We start from the raw sequence: 23281 nt of genomic DNA, 5'->3' as shown, positions 1-23281 counted from the left end.
TTCAAAAATAGATACGTTAGGGAAGAAACTTCAAAAACATTCAAAAGAATCTTCAAAAAGAGGAACTGGCTCAAAGGAAAATGTTCAAACCCAGGGAATCAGAATGGGAATCAGTTTTGAGGGAACAATCTGTTAAAAAACAGGAATAAGTTCAAAGGAAGAGTCGGTTTTAAAAGAATCAGTTCAAAAGAAAGAATATTAAACAGGTTTAAGCAAGAATCTGTTCAAAAACAGGAATCAGTTCTGCATTGATATGTCTGTTTAGTTTATGCTAAGCTATAAGGACATTATTAAAAGTAACCAAGATAAACTAAAAACCTGTCAAAACAACTATTGAGAACTGATTAAGACATTTTTTAAAAATGGAACAGTCCAAGTCAGTCCCTGAGTCATTCTGTAACTTTTACATGAATTTCATCAGCAACTCGATTCAGGATCTCATTTAAATTTCCATAGAAAACTGGCAGTAAAAGCAGAAGTTTAAGCAGCAGTTTCAAATTGTTTATTTTACAGACATCGTAAACAAAAATAAATCACAGAATGACGCCATCGCCTTCGTCCAGTTCGCTCCGGTTCCTACACGTTGACTGGTTCGTGCTGGTTGTTCTGACGTTTGACCACAAACACTTTCTGACCTGAAATCGTCACTACGTACACAAAATCCTCCAGGATTACTGCAAACATGAAGCACACAGGTCGGTTAGCTGCTGAGCCAATCAGATCTCTCTCTGGTGAAACGAGCAGCTTTGTTACCTGACATGCGTTTGAACGGCGCGTCTGTTGACCCGGATAACCGGAAGCGGCAGGCTGTCCGGACCATCTGCATCATCACACCGGCAGTGTGCTCATCGTTCTCCAGCTCACCTGCAGACTGAACAGGTGAGGAGTTCTGTCAGAACCGGACCTTGTTGGTTTCAAACCATGATGAAAAGCAAATGAGGTGGATTAGCATTGCTTTCCAACAACTGATGCTGTCAAAGTATGGGAGTGCAATACTGACAAAAAAAAAGAATCTCACTATATTGTTTTAAATACTTTAATAAAAATATCACACTTTTTTAAAAACATATGTAACTTCAAAACCATTCACAGAAAAAAAATTATATATACAAAAATCACAAAACACAAAAGGCATAATTATCAAAATGAAAAGAAACCAAGGCTTGAAATATGTATGTGTAATCAATAGATAAGATTTAGGAAAAAATATCACGTCAGAAAAAAAATTATTAAAAAGGAAAAAATATAATGATAAGTTGTACTTGGATAAACTAATGTTACAAGAAGGAAGTCAAAATAATGCCAGAATTCATAGTATCACTTTATTCTAGACAGTTAAACTTTTTTGTAATTTTATTATTTTTATTTTCTTCGTGATCCTAATACTCCATCACAAGTTTCACTTTCTTAAATTAGCTAGATTTTTTTTTAACTTTCTGCATAATATTTTAATCATTTTTGAGCTGTTCTCATGTGGGAACATCTCTCCTGGATTTCCTCAGCACATCAGTAAGTTTAAATATTAATGTTGTGACTTAAACTTTGAGGTTTCCCAAATTATGCAACACAGTAAAAAATGTGAACGTTTTCTAACAAACACCTAAATTTCTAAATCAATTTTAAGCCTAAGTCTACCTGACTGAGTTGCAAGTTTTCCAACAAAAAGTAAATTTTAGAATCATATTGCCACAAAACGTTGCTTTTGATCAGCTTGCTGCAAAACATGTCGATAGAGAAATGTGGCACTTTTGGTTTTCCATCCACTGTGTTTTGTACTTTGTATAGGTGGTTAAACGTGGAGAAACTCGTTTTTCCCCAAACTCACAGCCAGAACTCCGTCCTCACTGATGACCAGGTAGCCGAGCTGGTCCGGAATCCGCTCCAGACCCGCAGTCAGAGCCGCCGTCGTCTGGAAAACAAACAAGCAAACAAAAAACAGGCTTCCGTGAACGTTTCATCAGCTTCCAACGAAACAAAACGGAGAAAATATTAAGTTTAAACCCTCACCATACTGTACAGTTTTCTGCTGCGGTTTGTTGTTTCTAACTGCAACTTCACTTCCGCCTGCTGCCGCTGCGTGACCCTCACGTGACCACTGACGCAGCGGCTCACATGATCAAGCCTGCTGATCCGAACCGTCTCTCGGTGGTGCTACTGGACCAAAGCAGCTGGCTATGGCGGGTCGAGGCAAACTGATCGCCGTGATCGGGGACGAGGACACGGTGACGGGCTTTCTGCTCGGTGGGATCGGGGAGCTGAACAAGAACCGAAAGCCGAACTTCCTGGTGGTGGAGAAGGACACGAGCATCACGGAGATCGAGGAGACGTTCAAGTGAGGCCCGATACACTGTTACACACCGGAAACCTCTCATTTTAAATATTTATACAAAATTAAAATAGACCTCAGGTGAAATCAACAATAATAAGACAGCATTATTGATGAGAATATTAAATTTGTAAAATTCTGAATGGAATCTGGTGTTGCTTGAGGTTCGGGCCCACTAGCTCCTCCCAACTCATACACTTCATGTTTTAATATTTTTATTTCCTATAATCTGTTTTTTGGTGTAATTTGGCAGAGAGTTTATAATTATATTAATTACGACACATAAATGAAAACTGTCAATTTAACCAAAATGTTAATATGTTTGTTCTTTATACCAGACTCTCTTGAAAATGAAAGCGTTTTTAAAATTAGTCGATTGTTGATCGCATATAAAACTTTATGTTCGATCAGAATGACCTCATTAAATGTATTGATAGTATTGTAAACATTCGTCTGACATTACATTGTTCTGATATTTTTTTCATTTGGTTGTCAAAGAAAAATGACTTTTTAAGGATATTGGTGCAATGTGTGTATGGAATACCCTCAGAGGCAAAAACAATAGTGCAATGGAAGTATCTTATTATTTAGATTATTTGAAAAATTCAATCTAGATTAAAAAAAAATCTTAAATGTATTCCAACTTTCTGAACAGATTCCTGACTTTGATTCAATTTTTGATAGTGAATCTATTATTCTTGAACAGATTACCTACTCTGAACTGATTCTTGAAAAACTTCCTAATTCTGCGCACATTCTTAAAGAGATTCCTGACTCTGGTGTGAAATCTGATGCTGAATCTTAGGTTTTTTTTAATTCTTGAACAAATTACTGATTCTTGAACAAATTCCTAATTCTGAACTTAGTCTTGAACAGATTCCCGACTTAAATCTGATTCTTCACTCTGAACAGATTTCTACATTTGAACAGGTTCATAGATCTGAACTAATTCCTGTTAAGATTTCCCTGTTATTTTAACTGTTCGGACATTTGTTTCCTCCTGCAGGAGCTTCCTGGCTCGGAGCGACATCGCCATCATTCTGATCAACCAGTTCATCGCCGAGATGATCCGGCACGCCATCGACGCCCACATGCAGTCGATCCCGGCGGTGCTGGAGATCCCGTCCAAAGAGCATCCGTATGACGCGTCCAAGGACTCCATCCTGCGCCGGGCCAAGGGCATGTTTTCTGCAGAGGATTTCCGATAAACGGCTGATTAACGAGCTGAGTGTGTTGATCCGCTGGTTATTTACACGGCATGTCGTCTGAGATTTCCAGGAACTGGATGCTCAGTTTTCATGTGACTGTGTCGTTTTTTTGTGTGTATTTCTGCAGTTGTTCTCCTCCCATCAGTGTTTGTGCAGATGTGTTAACTTATAAAATGTAATAGATGTTGGAATTAATAAAATATATTTGTGATTGTGGAGTTCATTGTTTATATTCAGTGAGAGAAGGTAACATATCAACTACGTTTAAACGTTTTTTTTTCTACACAAACTCATTCATTGGATCAGTACATGTAATATTCTTAACTCCTTTAAAGCTGCAGTATTTAACTTTTACAAAAATATGTTTTTTCCATATTTGTTAAAACTGTCACCATGTCATGTTACAGCCAGATAATCTGTGAAAAGATTGAGCTCCTCCACTTCCTCAGAGTGTTATTTCTGCCTGAAGAAATGAACCGTTCCAGACCAGCAACCAATCAGAGCCAGGAGGCGGTGTCTTAGTGCTGTCAATCATCCTCACGTACTGCTGATAAAAATGTTGTAATGGCGGAGAAACAAGCCACCATTCCAGGAATGCTATTTTAGGGTTTTAGATCGTAGATTTATAACCCCTTTACAAAAATTCTGAACTGACCTCAGATTAAAGTCTAAAATACGTGTAATGTCCAAATCATAATTCCTCCACCACTGTGCTTAACAAGGTTTTCTCCAAAAAGACTTGTGATTTATGTGGACACAATCTTCAAAAAGTAATGCTGAAGTATTCTTTTTAGTGTGAAGATACTTTTTTCCACCACTCTTCACAAGGTTTGCTCAAGGTTTTTTTAATTGCCTTGTTTGTAGACGGTCTTATCCTGGGATGAATTTGCTGGGGAAATTACTTTTCTTTCATTAGTTCTTTCAAAATAGAAATGAATGATCCAGAATCGGATCCAGACGAGATAAAAACAAGAACTGAAAACACCAACACAGAGGAACTTCATAAGCTTCTGTCCTTCAGCTGAAGTTCAGAAAAACATGAGCTGACCCTCAATGGAGGACAGAAAACACTGACGCTGAAGGACATCCTGTGCAACCCCAGGATCTTCAGTCCGGTGGAGACCAAATAGGAACTATTTCTTTTTATAGTCTTATCACAATATCAGAAAGTACAAACCGTTCTGTTAATTTCTCTTTGGGAATCAATAAAATGTCTTCTATTCTATTCCAGTAAGTGTAACAGGGTTTTATTTTAACAGTATTGCAGATGTGAAGTAAAAAATTGTTTATTTATTCTTTGAATTTATTTTGTTTTGTCTAGAAGTTGTTTCTTCAGACTTTTATCGGTAGTTTAAGTTCAGTGCTGCGCTTGACGGTTGGTGGTTACCATAGCAACCAGTAATTGCAGGCACCTCCCCCTTTTTCTGTTGCCATTGGTAACTAACAGCTCTGTGTTTTCTTTACAAATGTTATATTTTCACACATATTTAAACAAATTTAATCATACACAGTGTTTCATTAGTAATTTTGCTGTATTTTCTATATGTTTTTAACTGCTATCATTGTTAATGTTGTCTATTTTAGTTATGTTTAATTTTACAAATGTTAGCTGCTGCTAACTGCTCATTGGGAGCTTTTCCTTTGTAGTTTGCTTTATCTTTGAATCTTTCACATATGATTTTATTTCCTGTACTAAAAATATATTATTTATGTTAAAGATGAGATTAGTTATGTAGATTAATGATATAAATTTATGTTAAATACGATCACAATCAGGCCCTTTTCTCTGCTGCTGTCTGTAATTGTGGGGCAGAAGCTGCTGGACTGACCTACTGGACCTGAGCTGAACATAGAGGGGTTACAAATGAACAACAAAAAACTGACCTCAGATCAGCCAGAGGGAGTATAAAGCCCTTCAGTTGGCCGGAGCTGCGTCAGACGGCCGCTCTGCTTCCCACCATGATGCTGTTCCTCATGATGATGATGATGATGATGATGGCTGCTTTTACATCCGCTGGTCCTCTTCCTGCTCCACCTGAGCACCCCAGGTGAGGTTCAACCTCAATCCGCCTCGGTTTATCTCTGCATTTCTGCTGCTCTGACAGGTCAGATGAGGTATTTTGTTGTTTTCTGTCTGCAGTGAATCCAAACTCATGGAGGACGACAGAAACTCCACTGGGAATCTTCACCGATCCCAAAATGAAACAAACTTCCCCAGGTGAGTCGTGTCGACGTTATGGAGGTTTTCATGATTCTGATTATTGTTTTTCTGATTTATTCAATTAATTGCTTCTTAAATTATTATTTGATAATTAAATATTTCCATTTTAGTTCATATTATTGTAATTTCTGGATTTTAAAGTGTAACATTCCTTATTTCTGGCTCATGTGGTTAATTCCAGTGTACATTGAAAAATGTTTTTACATTTAAATATAATTTATTTTTTTATCAGTTCTTTAGCCCCTTCTTTAATTTTGTAGTTAAAATATTTTTTTATTTTATTGATGTTTACAATTTTATTACATTTTAGTTTTATTTAGATTTTATCGAAGACCTCCTCAATCCCACCAACATGCCTTCTGTTGAGGAAGCTGAGCATGGGGACTCTGGGTTGGGCTCTCCAATCTCTGGGGACGAGGTCGCCGAGGTGGTCAAAAAGCTCCTCGGTGGCAGGGCCCCGGGGGTGGATGAGATCCGCCCGGAGTTCCTTAAGGCTCTGGATGTTGCAGGGTTGTGTTGGCTTACACGACTCTGCAATATCGCATAGACATCGGGGGCAGTTCCCCTGGATTGGCAGACTGGGGCGGTGCTCCCCCTGTTTAAAAAGGGGGACCGGAGGGTGTGCTCCAATTACAGGGGGATCACACTCTTAAGCCTCCCTGGTAAGGTCTATTCAGGGGTCCTGGAGAGGAGGGTCCGTCGGATAGTCGAACCTCAGATTCAGGAAGAGCAGTGTGGTTTTCGTCCTGGTCGTGGAACACTGGACCAGCTCTACACCCTCAGCAGGGTCCTGGAGGGTTCTAGGAGTTCGCCCAACCAGTCTACATGTGTTTTGTGGACTTGGAGAAGGCGTTCGACCGTGTCCCTCGTGAGGCCCGTGTGGGGGGTACTCCGGGAGTATGGGGTACCGGGCCCTTTGATACGGGCTGTCAGGTCCCTGTATGACCGGTGTCAGAGTCTGGTCCGCATTGCCGGCAGTAAGTCGGGCTCGTTTCCAGTGAGAGTTGGACTCCGCCAAGGCTGCCCTTTGTCACCGATCCTGTTCATTACTTTCATGGACAGAATTTCTAGGCGCAGCCGAGGTGTTGAGGGGATCCGTTTTGGTGGCCTTAGGATCGGATGTCTGCTCTTTGAGGATGATGTGGTCCTGTTGGCTTCATCGGAACGTAATCTGCAGCTCTTGCTGGAGCGGTTCGCGGCCGAGTGTGAAGCGGCCTGGATGAGGCTCAGTGCCTCCAAATCCGAGGCCATGGTCTTGAGCCGGAAAAGGGTAGAGTGCCTTCTCCGGGTCAGGGGGGTCGTCCTGCCTCAAGTGGAGGAGTTTAAGTATCTGGGGATCTTGTTCACGAATGAGGGAAGAAGGGAGCGGGAGATCGACAGGCGGATTGGGGCAGCGTCTGCCGTGAAACGAGCGCTGTACCGGTCCGTCGTGGTGAAGAGAGAGCTGAGTCAAAAAGCGAAGCTCTCGATTTACCGGTCGATCTACGTTCCCACCCTCATCTATGGTCATGAGCTTTGGGTCATGACCGAAAGAACGAGATCACGGATACAAGCGGCCGAAATGGGCTTCCTCCGCAGGGTGGCTGGGCTCTCCCTTAGAGAGAGAAGCTCGGTCATCCGGGAGGGACTCAGAGTAAAGCCGCTGCTCCTCCACGTCGAGAGGAGCCAGTTGAGGCTCGGGCATCTGGTAAGGATGCCTCCTGGACGCCTCTCTGGTGAGGTGTTCCGGGCACGTCCCACCGGGAGGAGGCCTCGGGGAAGACCCAGGACACGCTCGAGGGACTATGTCTCTCGGCTGGCCTGGGAATGCCTTGGGGTTCCTGGAGGAGCTGGAAGAAGTGGCTGGGGAGAGGGAAGTCTGGGCCTCCCTTCTGAAGCTGCTGCCCCCGCGACCCGACCCCGGATGAAGCGGAAGAAAATGGATGGATGGATGGATGGATGGATTTTATCTAATTTGTTTCATTTGAGTTTTTCTTTTTTTCATAGTCTTTAAATGAATGTCTTTTAATTTTAATTTTACAAATCAACAGATTTTTGTTTTGTTTTTGTAATTATTCCTTTCAAACTATTTGTGTTATTTTAATGTCAGTGGAGTTTTATGATATTTTACTATATTTTAGTTAGGCTGAAACTTATTTAATTTCTTTTATTTGGGTTTTTTATTTCTTCTATTTTATTTTTGTTGCTAGTTTTTCATTTTCCTATTTTATTTTTCTCTCATTTAATTGTTTTATTTGATATTTTCAAATTTTGTCCTTATAATTTTGTGCTTTATTTTTAAAAGAAATTAATTTCAGCATTTTCTAACATTTTAACAGTAGGTGCAGCTACCATTGTGATATGTACAACAGATGTTATGCAGGCATCTCCTCCTCATCCTTTCACTGCGTTTTTGTACAAACCTGTTGTGGTTTTGCTTTCGTCTTTCAGTTTTGACTCTTCTGTGAACATTAATGGGACAGAGGGCGGCAGGTAAGTTCCTGGTCATCTAAATTTTATAAAAGAGATCTACAGGAGAAAATACTGTTGTTTAACTCAGTTTGCTAATTTCTGTGTTCTTGTCATGAACAGGACTCCCTATATGTGAGTAAACTCTGCTGTAAATCCTCAACTCCAGCTCCACGTCATCCACTTTCAAACTGCTCTGTATTTGTCTTCCAGTTTGGTTCTTCCTCAGGGCCCACTGTAAGAATCAGTCCTCAGATTAAACATTCAGTATCTGCTCAGATGCTTGTCTGTGTTGTTCTCAGACAGATGTGAAACCAGATGTTTGTCTATGTGTGTTTCAGGGAACCTGGTCAGGAGTACGTATTACTGATAATCTGATTGGCTGAAAGGGATCGTCAGTGGGTGAAGGAAAAACTCATAAGTTTAACTTTCAAAACACTGTAACTATGTTTCAGGGAGTCGATACCAAGAGCCGTAACTATATAGGATGAAGATTACAAACCAAGTTAGACACAGAATAAATCGCAGAAGGTGAGATGAGAGCAGAGTTGGGTAGTAGTCAAATATTGTACTCAAGTAAGTGAGTCAACATATTTTTATTCAAGGAAAAGTAAAAAAGAAGCTCTCCAAAAAAAATCAAGTAAGAGTAAAAAACTATTTGGTGAAAAGTTTACTCAAGTACTGACCTGATCAAATGATCAAATATTTAATATTTAAAAATTATACCACCAGATGGATCAAAATATAAAGTCAGTCAGAACTTTGGGTATTTTAAGAATAAAAATGACAATAATTAATAAAGTAACATCATAAGGTAAAATACAATTTTTCCAAATATGTTTCTTTCAATAAAAACTTATGAAACTTTAACAAAACTATGTTTGTTTCTGTGTCTGGTGAACGAGACACTGACAAACAGAGCAGCTAAAACATTTTTCATTCAGTCGAGAATCCAGAAATGTTACTCAAGTAAAAATAAAAAAGTAAAAATACTCATAAAAGTAGATATTTTCAAAAAAGTTACTGAAGTAGATGTGACTAAGTAAATGTAACTAGTTACTACCCAACTCTGGATGAGACCCACAGACCTTAACAGTCAGCCATTTAATTAATCAGGTTCATGTGTACTGAAGCGCCAAAATAATAATACAATTTTCAAAAGTTTAAACCTTATACAGATTTAAACCTAAATTTCAAAACATCTAGAAAAAAAGGAATGGCTGGGATCCACTGGTAGTTAAACAACTTGTTAGATTTAAAAAAATAATAATTACTTCAATAATGGTAAGCCTTTGTTACATTTTTCACTCACGGAGGTCGAAATTTTTCACCTGCGCGGTGCATGCTGGGCCGAAGACGATACTGTCATAGAAGCTAACATACGCTAACATCTGGACTGAGGCAAACTCCGTCAAAGTTTTTATGTGCTGTAATACATGAAATGTAAATATTAAAAAAATGTGATCGGCTTGTGATCTACTGTTTACTATATTAACCAGAGGTGACACCATTAGCCGGAGCTAACACCGTTAGCAGAATGAAGGCCAATGAAGCATCTCTAAGTTTGCATAATATATTTGAGAAAATGTTTTGATCCTGATGCTAACAATAAACAGCTTGAGTTACAAACTGGAATATTCAAAATCAATAAATCAAAAAGTAATTGGTGAAGGACATTGCGAGTATTTTCTGTCTTTGCTCAGATTGTGATTGGTTTCCTGACACAATTTATGTCCATTTTCATATACATTTCAATAGATTCTGAAAATCGGAGAGGAATTATTGAATTGATTAATCAGGATTATTTTAAATCACACAACTAGAAGATAACCTGACATCCGGAACTTGCTTCTGATTAAAGTTACTTTGAATTTACTTGTTAGTACGGAGAATAACAGTGATTTTTGATGTGTTCTTCTTTCAGGAAAGCTTTTTTGAACACAAAATGTCCCATCAGTCTTTGCCATACGGGGAGGCTCGGTGAAAATCTTCAGGCTGGAGGAGATGAAAAAGCGGGAGGGTCTGTCCATGATCCTTACGGACCTGGGAAGTGACATCACAAACTGACCCACTTCTACCTGACCAGACGCAGAGAGACATCATGAAATCACCTTTAATTGTTTTTCTCTGCTCTGTAATCATTTTGTCTCATCTTATTATCCCATTTCGCCCTGAAACACTTTTTCTATGTGTAACCGGATCCTTTCCCGCGTTGTGCTGGTTTTTGAGTGGATGGACCGTGACACAGTTTATCTTTCGAATGGATGATTCTCGGTTTATTTCTGACGAGAATACAGACAAAACAACCGTGTTAAAAGCTGCCCGCTCCAAGTCCTACACAAAACAAAAGTATAAGCAAAAATTAACTTAATAGAGCTATAAATAAACAATGTATTTAGATGGAAAAATAAAGTACACACACCTCTCTCACAGGACAAGACAAAAGGGGAGGGGATAAGGGGCGCAAACCTTAGACATAATGTAAGACATAGACATTATATTATGTCTATGGCGCAAACAATTTAAAGATAATACCACAGAAGAAGAAATAAAAGGGAGGGGCTTCCGATCTTAAAGTAACACGGTTAAAACAATGACAGGTGTTTCAGTAAGATAAGGAACAAGACAAATAATCAAAAAAATACATTTTGTGTAATTATAACAAAAGAGAATTACAACCAGGTTACATATGCAATAAATTCAAATTGTATGTTTTATAATCATTACACCCTAGAAATCAACTGCAGCGTCCATCTGTAACTACTAAATACTGTTCATGAGATGTAAACCAAATCAACAAACCCGTTACAGAAAAACAGAAACGTGTCATTTGAGGGGTTTATTCAGTTGTTTGAGGACAAAAATATATATTTGCTTAATTGAATGAATCTGATACAAATAGCACAACAAGATTCTCTTTGCTTATTGATGCTGAATAAAAGCGCTTTAAAAACATTTTCTTCTGTATCCTGATTTTAAATTAAGGTGAACTTTGGCGCCATCTGGTGGCGGAATAAAGAAGCTCACTTTCTTAGTGAGTTGAGTTTATTTCAGTTTATTTGATCATCTTTCTGCTCCGCCTCCTGCGGCGCCGCCCTCCGCGGCCTCTGCTCCGCCTCCGACGTCACCATTCACCGTAACGCCCATGTGAGCTTCACCTCCTGTGCCGTGGTCGGTCCCCGGAAGGTTTTGTTTTTTTCTGTGTTTGAGTTCCTGTTTGTATTTAGTTGTGTTTTCTGGACTCTAGCCCTCCTGCCGCCGCCCACCCTGTTGGGTCTGGACTTTTCTGTTGGGCGTCTGGTATCCGCCCCTTTAGGGGGTACTGTCGTGATCCGTGTTTCTGTGTGTTTATTTTTGAGTTTCTGTGTGATCCTGTGAGTCCTGTTTCTGCGTCTTCCCCGTCGTCTCCCAGGTGTGTCTCGTTCCCTTGATTACCCCATGTGCATTTAGTCTCACCTGTTGTCTGTGTTCTTCGTCGGATCCTTGTCAATCTATGTGGTCTGCTCCCGTGGATGCCTGTTTTCCCGTGCTGTTCCGTGTTTGGATTATCATCATTAAATTCATCATTTTTTCATCACATCCTGGGTCTACCTGCGTCCACTTCCTCACCGCAACCAACCACATCATGACACTAGCTTCCTAGTGCCACACAGGCCCAGTTGCCAGCAATTCAACTTTAAAAGTTACATATTTTTTTCAATGCAGATTCATACTTTTCCAAAGATCTGGAAGCCTTAGAGGATTACATCGACAATTGCTTCAATCGGATCCGCCCCATGAAGAAAAACAAGAACCCACCGAGCGCTCCAACTCAAACCTCTGAAGGAACCCGACAGCAGGAACAACAAGTAGCACGGATAACTCACCCACATTGTCATCCGAACCCAGCCCTTGAGGGATTAGTGTCATCTTATTGACAGACTTTCATTGATAAAATTACTGCATAAAGACTTTCAACAGATGCATGATGGTCTGATGATGGTCAACAGAAACTGGTGAAAGAAAAGAAAGGCCTTCACTCTTCTCTCAAAACACTCACTCATTCATATTGAACAAACAGTGGAGTAAACAGTAAACCAAACAATCCCGGAAACGATGAGTCAAAATTCTTATGACAACAAGAAATTTATCAAAATAACTGGAAAACGATGAGATAAAAGCCAAATCCTAGTGGCAGAGAGTGGTGACTTTTTGAGGTGTGATCAGTTATTGATCATATCATTTGCACATAGCAACAGTTGTTACTAGTAAATTTAGAAAATGCATAAGAAATAAATTTTTTGTCGGCCCCTCCAGTGCGGTGCCCCCATTTGTCACGTACAGAACTGGTTTTAACTGGTTTCAACAGGATGTTGGTGGCGTATAAACACTGAAAAGCAACATCAAGTACATAGTATCAGAAAGTAGAAGCTGTTCTCAGTAGGAACAGTTTGTACTTCCACATTTCTGTATCTAGAAGTCGGGAGAAAGGGTAGATGAAGAGACTGAACAGTAACAAGGTTACAGGTCCGGATGGTGTCAACCGGATGGTGTCCACCCCAGAGTCCTGAAGGCCTGAAGCTGCAGAGCAGCGTCACCTTTTCAACATTAGTCTGACCTGAGAGAAGGTTCCACTGTTATGGAAGACATCCTGCCTGATCCGGTACCAAGAAAACTCAACCATCAGCCATCAATGACCATAGACCTTTTGGCCTGATAACCCACATCATGAAAGTCCTGGAGAAACTCCTGTTGGCTCACCTGAATTAGAAGACAAGAACATATCAAGACCCCCTGCAGTTTGCTTATCACTGTGAAGTTGGAGTTGAAGATGTCATCATACACCTGCTTCAACAAACCCACTGCCATTTGGACAAAGCAGGCAGCGCTGTGAGGATCATGTTCTTTGATTAACCCTAACCCTAACCCAATTCAGCCAAAGTTGCTCTGTGAGAAACTTCAGAAGACACAGGTGGAGGCCTCAACAATTGCCTGGCTACCTCACAAACAGACCACAGTTTGTGAGACTGAAGAAGGACTGTGTGTCTAACCAGGTGGTCAGCAACACGGGAACACCACAGGGGACTGTATTCTCACCATTCCTTTTCACTCTGTACACATCAGACTTCCAGCCCAAGTCCAACTCCTGTCATGTCCAGAAATACTCAGATGATTCTACAGTTGTTGGGTGAATCAGACATGGACAAGAGGCCGAGTAAAGAGAGCTGGTCTGTACGCCTTGTGTCATTGTGTGGGAACAATCGTCTCATCTTAAATGTGAACTAAACAAAGGAGATGATTGTCTATTTCAGGAGGAACAGGTTTAGATTAAACCAAACTTCCATCATGGGAGAAGAAGTGGAGGTGGTTCAGGAATATAAGTACCTTGGTGTTCATCTGGATAATAGACTGGACTGTAGATGCAACAATGAAGTGTCTATAAGAAGGTACAGAGCAGACTGGACTTCTTGAGGAAGCTAAGATCCTTCAAGGTTTGCAGCAAGATGCTACAGGTCTTCTATAAGTCGGTTGTTGAGAGCGTCATCTGATCTGCCATCATCTGTTGGGGCAGCAGCATCAGGGACGTGAAAAGGCTCAACAGCCTGATAAAGATGGCTGGTTCTGTTCTGGGAATGACTGTGGAACCTCTGGAGATGATCATTTGCACGTAGCAACAGTTGTTACTAGTAAATTCAGAAAATACATAAGAAATACCCTTTTTGGCACTCCCTCTAGTGTGGTGCTGCCATTTGTCACATATAGAATTGGTTTTAACTGGTTTCAACAGGATGTTAGTGGCGTATAAACACTGAAAAGCAACATCAGATACATAGTATCAGAAAGTACAAGCTCTTCTCAGTCAGAACAGCTTGTACTGTACAAAAAAGGCTCAACAGCCTGATAAAGAAGGCTGGTTCTGTTCTGGGGATGATGGTGGAACCTCTGCAGATGATTATGCAAATAAAATAAGGATTCTTCACAGGATCAAGAAAATTATGGACAACCCAGAACATCCTATTCATGAGACGGTCTTGGGAAGGCGGAGCATCTTCAGTCAGAGGTTTCCTCAGATTTACTTTATAACAGACTACTATAAGAGATCTTTCATACCAGCAGACAATATGATTTATGCCTACAGTCATTACAATCTACAATAACTCTAATATCCCTAACCTATATAACCCCTATATGCACTGTGCTCATCAGGAGAGGGCTCGCTTTCTTCACCTCTTGTAAATCATGACAGTGGCTGCAATCCCTGACGTCCTATCCTCCCTCTAGGCCTGGGCCTGGGTGTGTCACCCTCACAGACCCCCCTGAAGCTCCGCCCCTGTATAAACAACACAAAACTGACCTCAGATCAGCCAGAGGGAGTATAAATCCCTTCAGTTGGCCAGAGCTGCATCAGAGTGCCACTCTGCTTCCCACCATGATGCTGTTCCTCATGATGATGATGATGATGGCTGCTTTTACATCCGCTGGTCGTCTTCCTGCTCCACCTGAGTACTCCAGGTGAGGTTCAACCTCAATCAGCCTCGGTTTATCTCTGCAGTTCTGCTGCTCTGACAGATGAGATGAGGCATTTTTTGTTGTTGTTTTCTGTCTGCAGTGAATCCAAACAAATGGAGGACAACATGAACTCTCCTGAGAATCCTCAACGTCCTCCAAATTTTGCAAACTACCCTGTGTGAGTCATGTGGACCTTACGACGGTTTTTATGACTGTAATAAAAACATTTGCTGCTAAAACTTAGTTTTAAGTTCATTTCTACACCAAGTTATCTGCTTTTGAGTTTAGGTTATGGGGTGGCAAAAAAATAAACAGTTGCGTTTCATCTACGTCTGTATTTTGGAGTGATTCGAGAACAGTGCCTTGAGGTACACAACATTTGGTCTTTAATAGTTTAGATTTATCAAATAACAGAATCTAGCTTATCACTACTCACACTTTGAGCTGATATTTTTAAATAATTTACATTTATTTTACTTCTTTTCATCTGTATTAATTTATTTAGACATTTTTGATTTTATTTTACTTTTGTTTGGATTTTGTGTGTTCTTATTGAGTCTCTGTGTTGTCACGTTTTTCCCCTTCATTGTCCCAGCTGTCTCCTGATTACTCCCTTGTGTATTTAACCCCACGTGTTTCACCTGCTCACTGTCAGAGTCTTGTCTTGCTTTTTGTCAGTAGTCGTTAGTCGTGTCATTGTTCATCACTGTCTTGTTCCAGTGCTAATATTTTCCTAGCATCATTGCTCACCTGTGCTGCATGAACTTCTGTACTCTTTTGTGATCATAATCATCACCTTTACGCCTGCAAAACATCTGGATTGAGACAAACTGTCTTAAACAAACAAATGTGATCAGCTTGTGAGCTACTGTTTATTATATTCGCCACAGCTAACACCTTTAGCCAGAGCAAATACCGTAAACTAGAGCTAACACAGTTAGCAGTAGCTAATGGCTGTTCAAAAGGCAAGTGAAGCATATTTAAGTTTCTATAACACACCACCCTGCAGAAAGTTTTAATGTGAAGGACATTGTGAGTATTTTCTTTTTGCTCAGATTGTAATTGGTTTCCTGACATGATTTATGTCGTTTTCATTTACATTTCAATAGATTCTGAAAATCAGAGAGGAATTATTGAATTGATTAATCAGGATTATCTTAAATCACACAACTAGAAGATAACCTGACATCCGGAAGTTGCTTCTGATAAAAGTTACTTTGAATTTACCTATTATATATTTTTTAGTACAGAGAATAACACTGATTCTTGATGTGTTCTTCTTTCAGGAGTGGTGAATTCAAGATAAAATGTACCTACAGTTTTTGCCGTAAAGATTGGCTCGGTAATAAACTTAAGAAAATTGGAAATTCAATAATTGGAGGGAAGAAAGTTGATCCTCCGAAGGAGTGACATCACGAAGTCGCCCACTTCTACCTGACCAGATACAGACAGACATCATAAAATCATCTTGAATTTTTTTCTTTGCTGTTGAATCATTTTGGGTTTAAAATCATAAATATTTTCTGACAATCCTTTCAATGAACATAGTTTCTCTAATCTTATTATCCCATGTTACCCTGAAAAACTTGCATCTGTCAAGGTTTTATGTAATGCACAATAAAATACGCAATAAATTTAAGTTGTATGTTTCATAATCATTACATTCTAGAAATAAACTGCAGCGTCCATCTGTAACTATTAAATAGGATTATATACTTTCTAATTGTTTATATTTATTTACCAGCTTCATGAGATGTAAACCAAATCAACAAACCCATTACAATAAAAACACAAACATGTGTCATTTGGGATTTTTATCAGTTATTCAAAGACACAAATATATTTTCTTAATTGAATGAGTCTGATACAAATAGCACGACAAGATTCTCTTTGCTTATTGATGCTGAATTAAAGCTCTTTTACAACATATTTTCCTCTGGAGCCTGATTTTAAATTAAGGTGAACTTTGGCGCCATCTGGTGGCGGAATAAAGAAGCTCACTCTTTCTCAGTGAGTCTTAGTTTATTTCAGTTTATTTGATAACTCTTCTGCATATATGACCAACAACGTAACAAACAGGATTGTTGCAGTTAAAAACACGATGAAACATTAACAGGATGATGTGAAACACTTAAAACCACTGATACACACAGAGACATTTGGCTTCTTCAGAGAAGTTTGGCAGCTTTATTTTCAGGAGGGATGTCAGTGAAACTGATCCGCAGTTTGCTAACTCACAAGGAAGATGAAAAACGACTGAAGGCCGAACACAACATCTTCAGGTGGACCTGAACGTTGAGGACGGATCCACATAGATTCATGCAGAAGGAAATGTACACTGAGCAGGTGAGTCTACAAACTCTGGTACAAGTTTGTACAAGATATATATCTTTTGAAGCAGCCAAGTTCTTGGATCCCCCTGTTTGTGCCTCTTACGGTTTGCTTTAGTATGACGACAGAAAAATGTGTGCAGTGAAGCAGATTTCTCCAACACCTGTTGATGGATATCACCCAAACTAAAACGTTTTTGTTGGAATGATTTTAATTTGTGTCTAAATGTGATACAACACAGGATATTGACAGGTAAATATCAAGGCTTTATCTTTAGACTCTGGATTTCATGAAACTGCTGCATGTGTTGCAGAGCCAGGGGTCAAACGGTCAACAATGAATTAAAAGCATAGCCCACTAAGGAGTTTTTGCACCAAAAGCAGATCATCAGTTCAACTTACAACTGGCTATTGGCTCTTGAAGGTCTTCAGAGGCACCACCACCCCTCACAGAACTTTATGTTTATTGGATTTTTCACAGGTCAGGGTTATGACTTTCTGACCTTCTAATAACTCATTTCCTGGAGGGGGTGTCAGGAGGAGGATATGTCCTTTGAAGGACCCATCTCCCAATCAGACTCGTACCAGCACCTTCTCTCAATACCACACTTCAGGAGGGATGAGTCTTGCAAGCATTGGTACAGTGTTTCCCTCTCTACGATGTTTGACCCCATCCTGCAACTCAATTTTAGTACACTACAGACACTAAGGCAGTGGTTCTTAACCTTTTTTGAGGTACCGAACCCCCCAGTTTCATATGCGCATTCACCGAACCCTTCTCCGACACACAACATACTTCGCGGTATTCTGATTAATAATGTAATTATATTAGCTGTGTTACCACCCCCCATGCCACTAGAGGGAGTAGCGACCCCGAAAAGATGCGACTAAGGACCAGATTTAGACTATAGAATTTGGTAAAAAGAGTGGAACTCCTTCAATCAGTGCTCCTCTGCAGCTATGATTGGCTAAGCAATGTAACGTGATCCTGTAACGTGATGGCAAAGCGGGGCGTCATCACGACTTTACACAAGTGTCTTTACCTCCGCGGCAGAGGCTCCGCCGAACCCCTGAGACCGACTCACCGAATCCCTGGGGTTCGATAGAACCCAGGTTAAAAACCACTGCACTAAGGGCTTTGCGATTGTGGAGACTCTGATGTCAGTAAGTAGTGGAGTCTCACACACCTCAGCCACAACCCCAATTTTATTGCACCTTAAACAATCTTTTCTGCACCTGCCCAAGTGCCCATACTAATTTGGTGTTGGGTGGGGATGTAGGAATGGCCTGAGATCTCTGACAGCACCATTGAGGCTGGGAGGGCTTGCTTGTGTGGGTCACACCCATAGTGGTGGGTTCCTGCTGGGTGGGCTATGGTTCCAGAGAATGTGACAGTCCAGCCATGGTCCACAGGGCCCACTCAGGACACTGGTGGACATCCTTCCCTCTTGACCTCTTAGGGCGTAGCTCACCAGGGGGGACAGTGATGTTCCTTCCTGGCCTGGTCCTTCTGAGTTCAGATGGCACGTTCACACTCACCAACTCAACACAAATTATTTGTATACATAGACCCGCCCACCCACATACACAGACAGACACAAATATAATCCAGATGGTTGAAAGCCATATCACTAGATTACACAGGTTACTATCACATCAATATGATTGGTGGCCCTCCTTGATGCTTGATGCAGTCCGGATTTTAAAGTTAATCATGCAATTAAAATGCCATCTTAGGATATTCTATGTGTAGAGCAAATTTCCCCTGGCACATAGACAACTATCTTCTCTATATGGTATTCCTGATGTGCCAAAGACAGGATGTGGAAAAAAGAAAGACCCATCCTTCAGAAGACTTCCAAGCTTTTTAAAATATCTTTCTGAGAATCCATCTGTTGGAGGACCTGTCATCTGAAGGATCAGATCTTTGAAAAAGTCCTTTTTCAGAGGATCTGGAATCATCTTTTGAGGAACTAGTCCTTTGAAGGTTAAAGACCTGAACCAAACATTTTAAAGAATCAACTTTCAAAAACCCTGTCTTTTTGAGTGTCTGTCTTCAGGGTACATGCCCTTCATAGGACCATGGAACTGGATAGCCTGCTATTTGCTTGGCACAATGTTTGATGGACTCATCTAGGAGGGCCCAGCTTTTGCAGGCATCATGTTTTGGGCAAGACCTTTGAAGAATTTGTCATTTTGAGAATAAATCTCTTGAAATCAGGTTCAGCTCATGATCATGTCTCATCATCAAAGCCAATGTCCTTGGTTTTGAGAAACATCCCGTTACGTTCCCACCACTCTGACTTTCACTGTTTATTAATGGTCTATATCCTGGTAGTACAAAATCAGAGCCAAATTTGGTGGAAATGGAAAGCAGTTGTAGCAGTTTGTGGAAACTCCCCCCCAATTTCCCAAAATACACAAGTCTTAGCGTGATTTAGGCAGTGATATATAGTAACTTATGCTCTCTATGTCAAGGCAATATAGCTCAAAGATAAAGCGGCATGACAATGGACTGGCCCTTAGGGGAATCCAACCTTTAGAGGGCCAGAAATCATCTTTAAAATGTAACATCTTTTTCTGGGCTTTGAACTTTGAAAGCCTAGGTTCCTTTGCCAAACTTTGCACTTAAAACCCTAGATGTGGAGAACCTGTCACTAATAGACCTGTTTGTTGACAGGACTAATCTTTCAAGGGAATCATCTTTTCGATGGCAATTCCTTTGAAGGGTCAGTCTTTTGGTGGATGATGTTCCTGACTTGTGACTCAGTTGACTGTGTTTTTTAACACCAGATACCTAATTATTATTGAGAAACAGCCCATGATTTTTCCTCACTTTGATTGCCACTGTTTTATGTTCTGTTTGTGAACGGTCTTTCGATCTGGCTGGGTCTGGTATTAAACCAATGCCACAGTGGCAGACAAGGTGGGAACTTAAACACCACTAGTGCTATGAGAACCAGTTTGGTGGAGAACCTCATACTTCAGTCACAGTCACATTTAGGTGGTGATAGATTGAATATATTCTACATGAAATATACACACAGCTCATGTATATATATATCCACATGACGAAGGACTGGGCCTACAAAGGATCCAGCTTTTAGAGGACCAGGCTTCTGGTTTCTCCTGTTTCTGAATCTCTGCAATCTGAGTTCTCCTCTGGAGGACCTCGGTCGAGTCCTTGGAGGTTTTTGCTTTTGCACATTAGCATCAGTCTCAATTGGTGGCTTTTAAACTATCTTTTCATATTCTTAAGAAAACAAGGTAATAAAAAACCCTCAAAATTGCATGTTGATGAAAGTTTGTTTATAGCACATAAAATGTTGAATGTTTTGAATATATTTGGCTTTCTTTTCTAACTTATGCCCTGACTGTGAATAATATTACATTGGCCCCTGAGTTTATGGATGTTCAGAAGGTCCTACAGCAGTTTACTAAATTACTGTACTTTTTAATGCCCATGTACACTTGGTGCCAAAGGGATATCTTTGCTTGTAAACCGAAAATACTATGCAAAAAATAAACATACATCTCTGAATTTGCTTCACTGGAGGCACAAACTGAACCAGAATTACCATGGATCCATTGATTTGATTTCATGATCAAATCAATGAATCCAGTAAAAACATATAAGGAGCGCTAACAGAGGATGTTGTGCCAGGACTTAGGCTGAACATCAATCTACGCTGGACATGGATAGCAGCATCAAGGAGACATGGAGCACAGTTTATAAGTGCAGAAAACAGAAGACAAGCAACAGAACAGGAGGAAATTCTCAAACAGAGCCCTTTAATAGAAATTACTTGGATTTTTAAAATAATGTTAGCTGCCAATTAAACCTCATTTTCCCCATCATGTTGTATGAGATTAAAAAGCTTCCATTTTTCCACTCTGTGGAAGACGTGTTACAGATTATCTGAATAATGTACGAGTATTGTTCCAGTATGAGCAGAAACATGACCCACATAGTGGTGGGCTGTTCGCACAGATGTTTTCATGCCTTCTCTGTCTTTGCAGGTTAATCTGCATCTGATCAAAATGAAAACTACTAGCATAACTACTGAAGCAGAAAATGAAAAAAAGAACTTTTGTTCATACAACCATCTGGCACTAAACCTAAAGCACTAATCATAAACATTAGTTCTGCTAATGCTGAAGTACTACCACCATAGTATTTAGCAGAGGCTAATGCTAGCACTAAATTCAACCATGTTAATATGTTGACACAACATATCACCCTCTGTGGGGACAAATTTGTTTTTGCACACTTACTTATTCGGTTTTACTTCTAGAAGTGATTCTTTGGAACAGATATTTTACTCGTTTTCAGTTTTATAGTTGTTGGGTTTTGCTAACTTTACGGTAGGACTTTGGTCAGAAAACATGCAGGACATCAGTAGATTTTAAACTGTTTTTGGTGCATTCTGAGTACAGAAGAAACCTCATTTGCTGCACCGCATCACAGATGGAGAACATGAGGAGAGGAAATGGAACTGTCACGTAAACAGTCTTCACTCACTTCAAAATAAAAGCATGAATATAAACGTCTAACTACTTGAAGAATTCTTAACAGTCGATAACCAAAACATCAAGACGTATGAAAGTTCACTAAAACAACCAAGTAAATTAGCTCTTTAGAATTTAGAGGAAACTAAATTTGCTAAACGATTTCAAATAAGCTAAATGCCCACCACTGCTTATTTCCTTGAATCTTAAATGGTGCTTTTTACAAATGTACTTATTACTTTCCTGATACTTTCAGGCTATTTAATGGTATTTTTAGGTTATTTATTATGGGAATGTTGATTACTTGACTGTATCTTAAAGGGAACAGCCAGGATTTCATGTGACGTTTTCTTAACTTACTAGAACTTTAAGGGCATGTTCCAGCTTCTCAAAATGTACTTAATGAGGATTATTTGTTTTTACCTGCTGTTTACATGGTATTTCCCTGTAATTTACATGTTGCCTTAAAGGAAATTACATGTTACTGAAAAGTAACGTGCAAATTCAGAACAGGAACCTCCAGGTTTTAGGATAGTAGCTTTTGGTGAAATGCAATTGAATGTTACTAGAAAGCACAGTAGAAGAAAACTAACTTCTAATTTAAAAACGCTTAAGTTATTTAAGAATGGTAATAAGAAGGTAACATGTTAATTACTGAAATGTAGCTCTAGGGTTTCAAGAAAGTTACCTTCAAGTTTTTGGAAAGTACCCTCTTCCAGGAATTAAGGATTTATGAAAGCAACATGGAAGTTCCAGGAAAGTAATAACATGTGGAGGCAGACGTTTTTACGGGTGTTTTGCAATATTTTGTTAGTTTGGTTAAAATATTTCTAAAAAGAAATATTAAAATAAATGCAGTGTAAACTCAGCTTGAATCTTTTTGTCATTTACTTTAGACTCTGTTTGAGAACTCTGAGTGTTTTCCATCCTTTTCTGGAGAACGAACTCGTTCCTTTTTCTGACTTCCCGTTTCCTGATTGATATGTAGGTACGAAAGGACAGCAAGAAGAACAGGCCACACAAAGGTAGAGAATACTAAACACTTCAGATTTACGCGCCTGAACTTACAGAAGACATCACCTAAGAAGTACCTCCAGTTGAGACGAGCTGATGTGTCCGTCCCAGACTGTGACCCTGAATGCATCGTCTCTGTTATCTGAGATAGGCTATGGCTTTGGAAGGGGGATTATCAGAGGAAAAACAACATCCAAGCATCCGTTCTCCTTCAAAATGTTCTTATTTTTTCCCTTCATCTGTCTCACATTGTTTTAGAAAAATAGAAATCAGGAAAACATTATTACAAAAATAAACCAAAATATTTGTCCAGATTCTACATCCACATGACAACTTCACAGAAATATGACTTATATTGCACAGCGAGGGATTTCCTCCAGTAGGAAGTAAATCACTGACACGATTTGTAGAAAAAAGAAACACATTAAAACGATCCAAAGATGAAAATCCTGGATGTGTTTGGTTTTTTTTCTTCGTTTCCACAGAAAGACAGCAGCTCGATTCCCAGGCCCTCCTTCATCCATCAGGAAGAAAAAATAATTCATCCAAAAGCTGCTCCAAGGGAAGAGTAAAAACCCAAAAACGCAGGATGAGTTTTGGTTGAAGGCACAGAGTTCCAAGAACAGGAATGTTGATGCTGACTGGAAGCGCAGCAGATGGTTCTGTTCCTGCGGTCCGATCGACTCCCCTGATGGTCGGAGGGCAGGGCTTTGACCCTCTGGGGAGACAAGAAAGC

General features: G+C 39.9%; 4 protein-coding genes across 6 annotated transcripts in view; 2 read left to right on the top strand and 2 right to left on the bottom strand.

Moving 5' to 3' along the window:
- Positions 1–479: 479 nt before the first annotated feature.
- lamtor4 (late endosomal/lysosomal adaptor, MAPK and MTOR activator 4) lies at positions 480–2142 on the bottom strand. The gene is made up of 4 exons (XM_008400881.3): positions 2008–2142; positions 1826–1909; positions 754–871; positions 480–674 (listed from the first exon to the last, which is right to left on the bottom strand). The coding sequence occupies exons 1-4, from the start codon at positions 2008–2010 to the stop codon at positions 577–579; spliced, it is 303 nt and encodes a 100-aa protein (XP_008399103.1). The 5' UTR covers positions 2011–2142; the 3' UTR covers positions 480–576.
- A 32-nt stretch (positions 2143–2174) lies between these two features.
- atp6v1f (ATPase H+ transporting V1 subunit F) lies at positions 2175–3752 on the top strand. The gene is made up of 2 exons (XM_008400880.2): positions 2175–2332; positions 3333–3752. The coding sequence occupies exons 1-2, from the start codon at positions 2175–2177 to the stop codon at positions 3532–3534; spliced, it is 360 nt and encodes a 119-aa protein (XP_008399102.1). The 3' UTR covers positions 3535–3752.
- An 89-nt stretch (positions 3753–3841) lies between these two features.
- On the top strand, positions 3842–16331 carry LOC145550220 (uncharacterized). Of its 3 annotated transcripts, XM_081604207.1 has the most exons (10): positions 3842–5582; positions 5675–5752; positions 8186–8227; positions 8327–8338; positions 8417–8440; positions 8545–8559; positions 10128–14243; positions 14390–14695; positions 14793–14870; positions 15979–16331. In XM_081604207.1, exons 1-7 carry the CDS (start codon positions 5494–5496, stop codon positions 10255–10257), a joined length of 390 nt encoding a protein of 129 aa, XP_081460333.1. In that variant the 5' UTR covers positions 3842–5493; the 3' UTR covers positions 10258–14243; positions 14390–14695; positions 14793–14870; positions 15979–16331. The 3 variants fall into 3 exon arrangements, with proteins under 3 accessions (XP_081460333.1, XP_081460332.1, XP_081460334.1); XM_081604206.1 differs by having other exon boundaries at positions 10128–14695; XM_081604208.1 differs by lacking the exons at positions 8417–8440; positions 8545–8559 and having other exon boundaries at positions 10128–14695.
- Positions 16332–16703: 372 nt separating this feature from the next.
- LOC103459365 (potassium voltage-gated channel subfamily A member 5) overlaps positions 16704–23281 on the bottom strand; it is a 32990-nt gene continuing 26412 nt past the window's right edge. Inside the window, exon 2 of the mRNA XM_008400873.3 lies at positions 16704–23263. The gene's annotated coding sequence lies outside the window, so the exon portion shown is untranslated. The remainder of the gene's footprint in view (positions 23264–23281) is intronic.

This window comes from Poecilia reticulata, chromosome 23, assembly GCF_904066995.2.
Source record: "Poecilia reticulata chromosome 23, P_reticulata-male-v2, whole genome shotgun sequence".
NCBI lineage: Eukaryota > Metazoa > Chordata > Actinopteri > Cyprinodontiformes > Poeciliidae > Poecilia > Poecilia reticulata.
Note: the sequence above shows the minus strand (reverse complement) of the source record. Positions and strands in the feature narration are given on the sequence as shown.

Coding starts and splice junctions, on each gene's coding strand:
- atp6v1f (XM_008400880.2), top strand. CDS start 2,175: ATGGCGGGTCGAGGCAAACTGATCGCCGTGATCGGGGACGAGGACACG. Junction 2,333..3,332: donor GAGATCGAGGAGACGTTCAA/GTGAGGCCCGAT, acceptor TTCCTCCTGCAG/GAGCTTCCTGGCTCGGAGCG.
- lamtor4 (XM_008400881.3), bottom strand. Junction 872..1,825: donor GTGAGGACGGAGTTCTGGCT/GTGAGTTTGGGG, acceptor TCACCTGTTCAG/TCTGCAGGTGAGCTGGAGAA. Junction 675..753: donor GCCGTTCAAACGCATGTCAG/GTAACAAAGCTG, acceptor TCATGTTTGCAG/TAATCCTGGAGGATTTTGTG.
- LOC145550220 (XM_081604207.1), top strand. CDS start 5,494: ATGATGCTGTTCCTCATGATGATGATGATGATGATGATGGCTGCTTTT. Junction 5,583..5,674: donor GCTCCACCTGAGCACCCCAG/GTGAGGTTCAAC, acceptor TTCTGTCTGCAG/TGAATCCAAACTCATGGAGG. Junction 5,753..8,185: donor AATGAAACAAACTTCCCCAG/GTGAGTCGTGTC, acceptor TTCGTCTTTCAG/TTTTGACTCTTCTGTGAACA.